Consider the following 9,106-nt stretch of genomic DNA (forward strand, 5'->3'; position numbering starts at 1 on the left):
GAACCTAAACCCAGGATAAAGAGTTTGAGTGAATGTGGTGTTGAAGGTGTGGAGGTGGATCAGAGTGTCAGAGGAGACTCTGTAGAAGGACAGAGTGCCAGCAGGACAGTCCACATACACTGCTGCTCTGTTAGAGACAGAGGAGGAGGAGGAGGAGGAGGAGGAGGAGGGGGATGTTGATGTTGATCTCTTATTGTGCCAGACACGAACAGGACCATCCTCAGTGCAGTACAGACTCCAGGAATGATTGTTCTCTCCAAACTCACACTCATCACTGCGTCCTTTCCTTCTGATGCTTCTGTAACTCACTGATATATAAACGTCTCCTCTCCACTCGACCTCCCAGTAACAGCGACCAGTCAGACCATTTCTACACAGCAGCTGAGAATAGATATTAAATCTGTCTGGATGATCAGGATATGACTGATATCCTTCACGTGTCACCTTCCTGTTGTTGTTGGACATTTTAAGTTTTCTGCCTATGGTGTTTGTGTCGATTGTGAGTTGACAGGAATCTGATGGAGAGAACAAACACAATCCAGCTGCAGTTATTGATCCATCATCTGTTCATTGATTGACACTTTGATGATGACTCCTGACATGATGAAGATGGTTGAATGTGTGCTACTTTGTTTTCATGAATCCCATTAAAAACACACTTACACTTCCTCAGACCTGGTCTCAACCATCGGACTCCAGCAGGCTCCACCCTGAAAGGAGGAGGGGGGTCAGAGCAGCACAGTCAGCATGCACACATGGACATTACATGGCTCTCATACACATACTGTTACACACTGATAAAGGAACAGTCCAACATTTTCACAAATATACTTCAATCCATACGTTACTGATGATGATTTGGACTGATCCTGGATCTGTCAGTACACGACTATATTGAATGAAATATGACCGATTCAAACTGTGACCTTCACTATCTTTATATTCCTCTTCTGTTAAGCTGAAATGGACACCTCCCTGCCTTTGCTGCCAGCTGTTTTTCTCCTCTTGGTGTCAGTGTGGTTACTGTACATGACCTCTGACCTCTGAGTGAGTGCAGCATCCCCATGCAGTACAGCACACAACGATAACAGCAGAATGGAAACACAAACTGCGTGACATGCTGTTTATTTTTCATAGTTTATTAGATATTTACATAATGAATTCATTGCCAAAACTAAATGAAAGGTAAAAGAGAAAAAACACGTGTTCTCCTCCCTGAATTTCTACCTTATCACGGTGGAGGGTTTTGTGTGTCCCAGGTATCCTAGGCGCTATGTTGTACCAGGGAGCAAGGGTCTCCCATGGCAAATTGGTCCTGGTTGAGGGACCAGACAAATAGCGAGACAAAAGACCCCATATGAGTATGAAATCAAAGGAACAGTTCACTCCACATGGGATAAGGGTACCCGATTACTATGACTTAGCAAATGGGACATGGAATGTCACCTCTCTGGCGGGGTAAGAGCCTGAGTTAGTGCGTGAGGTTGAGTGGTACCAGCTAGATATATTTGGGCTCACCTTAATGCACAGCTTGGGTTCTAGAACCAGACTGCTAGAGAGGGGCTGGACTTTGTCCCAGTCTGGAGTTGCCCTAAGTGAGAGGTGGCAGGCTGGAGTGGGTATCTTGGTATCACCTCAGGTTTCTGTCTGTACATTTTTTCCTGGTGGACAAGTAGGAAGAAGTTCCTTGTGCTTTCAGGTTGGGGAACAGGTCCTGATTGTCATCTGCACTTATGTGTCCAATGATAATTCAGAGTACCCAATCTTCTTGGAGTCCCTGGGTGAGGTGTTTGTGGATTATTCACCTGGGGACTCAGGTGTCCTACTGGGAGACGTCATATTTGCAACAGTGGCAAGATCCTGGAGGGAAGTGATTGGAATGAACAGCCTGCCTGATTTGAGGCAGAGTGGTGTTCTGTTACTGGACAGATTTTTCAATAACAAACACAATTTTCGAACATAAGTGTGTCCATGAGTGCATGTAAATGGTAAGTGGCCTGTATTTGTATAGCGCTTTATGTCTGTGAAGGTGGCTTCTTTCACTCCTCTTTCAAACCATCTGTCCTCGAGGATGCCAATGTTCACATTTTGGACAAAGAGGACAGATGGTTTGAAAGAGGAGTGAAAGAAGCCATTTATGTCCACTGTGACCATCTTTGAACAGAGGCGGTGGTTTACGACACCAACTGTCTGCCATCTATAATCCAGTTTTGAGTTCCCTCCCCAGACGCCTTAATGCCCACTCACATCCTGGGCCATCTGACCTCAGGAAATCACATGATAGGGTGGGGCCAGGTTTCACAATGAGCTCAACCGAAATCCTGGCTGATTGGGACCCACACCCATTTTCACACCTCGGCTGTGATTAGGTAGAGGATCATCAGGGGGTCCTTTGTCCCTCTTTGGAGCGAAACTCCCACTGGGTTTAAATCTGGGACTCTCCACCATTTGACCCTTAGAACTGAAGAAGCTTCTCGGTTGAGAGGTGAAACGTCTTCAAGCAACTTAAAGGAGTCCTTTAAGAAGTCGCTTTTCTTTCCAAGCTCCTTAGATTATAGCACTTTACTTAGTCCCTATGGACCCCAAGTGCTTTACTCTGCATTCAGTCATCCACCCATTCACACACTGGGGATGGCAAGCTACATTGTAGCCAAAGCTGCCCTGGACCGCACTGACAGAGGTGAAGCTGCAGGACACTGGCACCACCGGGCCCTCTGACAACCACCAGTAGGCAACGGGTGAAGTGCCTTGCCCAAGGGAACAATGACCGAGACTGTCAGAGCCGGGGCTTGAACCAGCAACCTTCTGATTACAAGACAAACTTCCAACTCTTTGAGCCACGATCACTAGGTTGATGATCGATTTTGTAATCGTATCATTAGATCTATGGCCATATGTTCTGGATGCTTGGGAGAAGACAAGGGCTGAGTGCTCAACTGATTACCACCTGGTGGTAAGTTAAATCAGGTGGTGGGGGAGGATGCTGGAAAGATACCTAAATGTATAGTAAGGGTGCACTGGGAACGCCTGGCAGAGGCCCTGGTCCATCAGATCTTCATTTCCCACCTCTGGCAGAGCTTTGGCAGCATTCCAAGGCAGAGTGAGGACACTGAGTCTGAATGGACAATGTTCAGCCCCTCCATTGCTGAACCTGCTGCACTGATGGTTTGTGTCTGTCGTGATGGTAACCCCGAAACCAGATGGTGGAAACTGGGGGTAAAAGGTGACATCAGGCTGAAGAAGGAGTCCCATTTGGCTTGGCTAGCCTGTGGGAGGCTATGATAGAAATGAGCTGCCCAAGCGGAATGCAGAACGGATAATTGCTGAAGCCAAAATTTTATGCAAAGAGTTTCCGTTCCTAAAAATATTTCTGAATGTGAGATTGTTCATGTCACATCTGCCTGAAATAAAGAGCAAGTGAATAAATGATACAGGAAATGTTTACAACTCTTTCTCCTATATCAAACATTCTCTACATACCTGAGAGTGTTGAGTCTCCAGCCTGGATCCTTCAGTCCCGCCGACAGCAGCTTCATTCCTGAGTCTCCAGGATGATTGTAGCTCAGGTCCAGCTCTCTCAGATGGGAGGGGTTGGAGCTCATAGCTGAGGCCAGAGAAGTACAGCCTTCCTCTGTGATCAGACAGCCTGACAGACTACAGACACACAAAACAACAGTTCATCCGTGAACAGTGATTTTTGTTTGCACATACAATAACATCTATCCATTTATATTCATTTAACTTAACTTCAATCAATCAATCAATCAATCAATCAAGGCTTTATTCGCCACATGCAGGTTGCCCTGCAGTGAAATGGGACCCCCCCCCTCCCCCCCGACCATACATACACAACAGAGACATCACATGGGGTTACAGGTCGGAGATCGGTAGCGTTACAGAAAAAACACTGAAATATACACTACAATGGGAAAGTACAAGAGGAAAAAAAGAGACCTCTACTCATGCTGGGCTCCTGGGAGGACAGCATGAGAACAGGAAACAAAAAAACTCCTCTGCACAAAAAGAAGCACATGAATGTCCACAGCACAACATTATGGAACACGTGTCAAGCCACAGGATTGGGTAGGGGGTGAGGCATAGTCCGAAGCAACACAGCAGCCATCCTGCCCAGCGCTACACTTCCAGCGCGAGCTCAGACCCGCCGTATTCCCCAGGAGGGAAGAAGCATCGAAGGCGTTTGGAAAGGGAGGGGGGGATCAGTGTGTGTATATCAGTGTATGTGTGTGTTTGCGTGTCCAGAGTTCAGCTGAGACAGTGTCCTTCGCCCTACCAGGCTAAGTAAACAGTCTTCCAGCCAACCCAGGTGGCCTTGCATGGAATGGGAAGGAACAGACTAAACACAGTCGTTATCAGGGTGTTTTTTGTTCGGCTCCAGCCTTGAGACTGCAGCTGGCGCCGAAGGGGTATCCGCATAAGTGATGGTGCTTTTTACTTTAGTGCGAACAGCTCATATGAATTTCAAAGCAGTTCTACAGTCCAACACTGGTCTCTCAATCTCCCGTTGGAGAGCCGCGAGCTTCGCCATACTTGCGTTCTGTGATGTTGTCATTCTTGTGTTCAAAGAGCCAATTCTGAGAAGTCACGACAGTGTGCCTCCCCGAGATGTCATCCGGTTTGCGCTCAGAGATGTTATTCCGTGCTAGCCCTTCCGAGATGTAATCCAGTCTGCATTCAGAGATCTTATTCTGAATATTCACAGCAGCCGTAGCCTCTCCAAGATCTTATCCGTGCTGCACTCAATGAGCCCATTTTGAGAAACTCACACCTCTTCCCATCGTTTCAATCCCAGCGGGCAGCCTTGTGGGGGTTTGAACAGCCGGTTCCGCTTTCTTAATTCTTCGATAAGTCAGGGCCAAGCCAGCTCCGATCAGCCAGAACCCTGTTACCATGGTTCTGAATAGGTAGATATCTTCACCACTCAGGCTCACCCGAGCCCAAACTTCTCGTTGAGAAAGGGGTGTCAATTGCATGTAGGGACCAGTTGATACAATCCATAATTCCTCTTTTAGGTTTTAGAGAACAGAGTGTGAGAGAGTGTTCCAGGGAAAAGTAATACAAAAAAAAAACAAAACGAGACTAGACAAGGACATTAGAGGCTAAGCAGGGAAGCTAAGGGAGAGGAGGAGAGGAGAAAAGTGCGACCGCCTTCGTCAAGAGCCTCTCAAGCTGTTTAACAGTGTAAGGTAACAGCCTACAATATTAGAGAGAAAGCCCCAACCATCAGACCATCCACTGTGAGCAGCACTTGGTGATGATGGGAAGAAGAACTCCCTTTGACACAAAGATCCTCCCAGTGAAAACAGGCTCCAGGAGGAGCATCTACAATGACTGGTTGCAGGGTGAGGGGAAAGAGAAGAGATGAGCTCAGAGAGACAAGAACAAAACACAAACTAAGGAAGGAGAAGACAAAAGTTAAGGACACGCAGTAGTGACATATAAAAGCATCGGGAGTGAAAAGAGGGGAGTGGAGAAGAAAGCAGAGCATCATGGGAAGCACACCAACAGCCTGAGCCTATAGCAGCATAACTAAGGGATGGCTCAGGGTCAATTGATCCAGCTCTAACTTTAAGCTTTATCAAAAAGGAAAGTTTGAAGCTGATCTTCAAAGTAGTGGGTGTCTGTCTCCTGAACTCAAACTGAGAGGTCTTCCGCTGGAGGAATAGAAAGTTGAACACATTAATGGGCGGGCCCCACACTTTGGGAACCTCTGGTCTAGGGAAACTGTCTGAAGGAACTGCAGCATCTAATATTGACAAATTCTGTAATTGAGGGCTGGCAGCAGACTTTGAGCCAGAATGACGAATAACTTGTAATGGACAAGAGGGTGACAAGAGAAGATGTGGAGGGTGAAAGCAACAGTGGTCCCAGTGATGATCGATACATAATAATTTAATTAATGCCCATTAGACACCAAAACATGTAATTTTGACATTTTATTCCCACAGAAATAAAATTTATATTTTATGAGCACAAAGTAACCCCAAATGTCTAAATTGGCCAGTACATGAAGTATTTTTGTTAAACAAACAAACACATGACTATAAAAATGTTTACATATTAATTCCAATTACTGAATTAATTCTTAATTAATAAACATTCACTTGACAGCTCTATAAAGGTTACCTGTTTATGCAATAATATAATTCACAATTTAAATGATCATCTGTGTAAAAGTTTGAATCCTGACCTGAGAGTTTCCACTGTACACTGTGAACTCTTTAGTCCAGCAGACAGAAGCTTCACGCCTGAATCCTGCAGGTCAGAGTTACTCAGGACAAGCTCTCTCAGACTAGATGACTGGGAGCTGAGAACTGAGGACAGAACTTCACAGCTTCTCCCTGAAAGATTACAGCCCATCAGTCTGAAAAATAAAGACAACCTATAATACAAATACTCGTGTAAAGTTCCATCCATCCATTTCCGCTTATCCTTTTCAGGATCGCGGGGGGCACTGAAGACTATCCCAGCTTTCTTAGTCCAAGAGGCAGGGTACACTTTGTACAGGTCGCCAGTCTGTCATAGACATACACAATAAGACAGACATAACTATTTGCACTCACATTCACACCTATGGACAATTTAGTGTCCTAACCCCACTAACTGCATGGCTTTGGACTATGGGAGGAAGCCGGAATACCCAGAGAGAACCCACGCAAACAGGGAGAACATGCAAACTCTAAGAAAGAAAGAAAGAAAGACCCTGGCCTGATGGTGGAATTGAACTCAGGACCTCCTTGCTGTGAGTCAACAGTGTTAACTATCGTGCCAATGTGCTGCAGTCACGTGAAATTTTTAAATATATTTTTTTAATTTATATGCATATATTTTAAATTATATTTCCCAATATTAAATCCTGTCTTTTTATTTTTTTAAAGAAAACCTGAACATGCTAAGAAAAATCGTCATATGGATTTGAATATGGATTGGCTTAAAATATTTAATTGGTTAATTTTAGTGGTGTCAGCATTAATCTCATTAAAATGACATTAACGCCATAACCGCAGTAGCACAGCAAATCTTCGTTAGCAAGTTAATGCAGATTGCCCCGTACATGGGGCTGCATGGCATCAAAGAGTTAGCGCAGTTAGCTCGTTAACGCGGTAGCGCCTTGCAACCCCATGCACAGGACGATCTGCATTAACTTGCTAATGAAGATTTGCCGCATTAATGCGGTTATTACGTTGATGTCATTTTAACAAGATTAACGCTGACAGCACTAGTTAATTTTAAAAATACAAAATGTAATTTGACCCGACCTCAGAGGATTCAGTTTACAGTTTAAACTTTGTAGTCCCACAGCCAGAAGCTTCACTCCTGAGTCATGCAGGTTTTTGATACTCAGGCCCAGCTCTCTCAGACTAGAGTCCTGGGAGCTGAGAACTGAGGAGAGAGCTTCACAGTTTTCCTCTGAGAGTTCACAGATGTTGAGTCTGAAAATAAAAACATGAACAAAGTGTTAAAGTATAACCAGGGTGTAATAACTAATGATGTATTTTAAAGTATGCTTAATATCTTGTCCTCAACAGGTTAGTAAAATTTTACTTTAACTTAGAAATGATTAAAATGTTAAGAAACAACAATACATGGATAAAGTTTGCCTTTACTGGTTAATTTGTTTCATTGGTTTATTTTGTGATTTGATAAAAAGAAGAAACAAACATATAAACAAACAAAACAAAACAGAATACATATTGATCTGACCTCAGAATGTTCAGTTTGGCATGTGGACTCTCCAATGCAGCAGACAAAAGCTTTACTGCTGAATCATTCAGCCTGTTGGTACTCAGGTCCAGCTCTCTCAGACTACAGGACTGGCAGCTGACGACTGACAACAAACCTTCACAGCCTTCCTCTGAGAGGCTACAGCTTCTCAGTCTAAAAAACCCCCAAAAGGAATATTTGAGATCAAATCTCTTTATATGTTGAACCTAGATAATAAATCAAATATGCCTGTGTACACTACAACTCAAAATTAACTTCAAAAATGATAAAACTTAAGTGTGGAAGAAAAAAAGTAAATTAAATTTATAGAAACACAATTGTACCAACATATCTAAATTGCAACCAGTGATCTAGTGACACTAGATCAGTGTCTGCAGACATGCCTGTGGGTACTAGAGTACTACAGTTACTACAGTACTGTTGGTCACTTTTTCTAATTCTAATATCTGCAATAACTGTAAATGTAGCTATAAATAATGTATCACATGCTGGACTTGGTGCAGACTCTTGTTTGATTTCTGTCTACAATATGCTGCTTTGGCTCATTCCCCTTTAAAGTCCCGGCCTCCCTAAAGGGCAACTTTCTATTGCTTTGATAATTTCATAAAGCACACTGAAGATCAGTCATTACAAGCTCCATCTACTCAACCTTCTAGTTTACAAATTCTAAAAAACTGTAACCCACATTAAAACCTGATTGGAAATAAAATCTTCTCAAATGCATTTTTACATTTTAGATCCACAGTAACAAAGTTCACACGTCTTTGTTCAGTAATTATTATGTTCATTACCTGCATACTGTGAGTAACACTGGATTTTAAACAGTACCTGTATAAAACTCTTCCTGTTAAAGGTGTTTATAAAGGGTATGAGCTGAAATGCAGACTTCATGGAGAATGTTTGGTGTCAGGAAATATCAAAGGTAAAGCAGTGATCCATTTGGCCCACAGAGAGACAGACAAGCATTCTTACTCACACTTGCATGAAGTTTAGATCACCAGTTAACCTAACTGCATGTTTTTGGACAGTGGACAGAAACTGTAGAGTACCATGAGAGAACCCACTGTAATTCTATAGGAACATTGGTTATGGTGACATAACAGTTAAATATGGTTGCTGATGAGAAACAGAACCTTAGTAGGAATTTCAAATATAAAGCACAAGTATTTCTCTCCATACTGAATATAGTCAGGACAGCCACAGCTGATTTATATATATAAAAAAAGAGAGATTGAACATTGAACATTGTACTAAAGCTGAGACAAAAACCAAAACTTCGATTACGAACACCAGAAAAAGATGAAGGTGTAGTCTGGTAGTGGAAGTATATGCTTTAGAAAAAAAGGTACAAAATTCCTGGAGT

General features: G+C 43.3%; 1 protein-coding gene across 1 annotated transcript in view; it reads right to left on the reverse strand.

Moving 5' to 3' along the window:
* Positions 1-6,378, reverse strand: part of LOC106632709 (neoverrucotoxin subunit beta-like) — a 7,497-nt gene extending 1,119 nt beyond the window's left edge. Inside the window, exons 1-4 of the mRNA XM_042217035.1 lie at positions 6,209-6,378; positions 3,481-3,654; positions 664-710; positions 6-515 (exon numbers count right to left, since the gene is read on the reverse strand). Coding sequence (XP_042072969.1) covers positions 6-515; positions 664-710; positions 3,481-3,654; positions 6,209-6,378 — 901 coding nt within the window. The remainder of the gene's footprint in view (positions 1-5; positions 516-663; positions 711-3,480; positions 3,655-6,208) is intronic.
* Positions 6,379-9,106: the final 2,728 nt, after the last annotated feature.

Source organism: Haplochromis burtoni, unplaced genomic scaffold, assembly GCF_018398535.1.
Source record: "Haplochromis burtoni strain Fernald_Lab_line unplaced genomic scaffold, NCSU_Asbu1 Contig_1522, whole genome shotgun sequence".
Taxonomy (NCBI): domain Eukaryota; kingdom Metazoa; phylum Chordata; class Actinopteri; order Cichliformes; family Cichlidae; genus Haplochromis; species Haplochromis burtoni.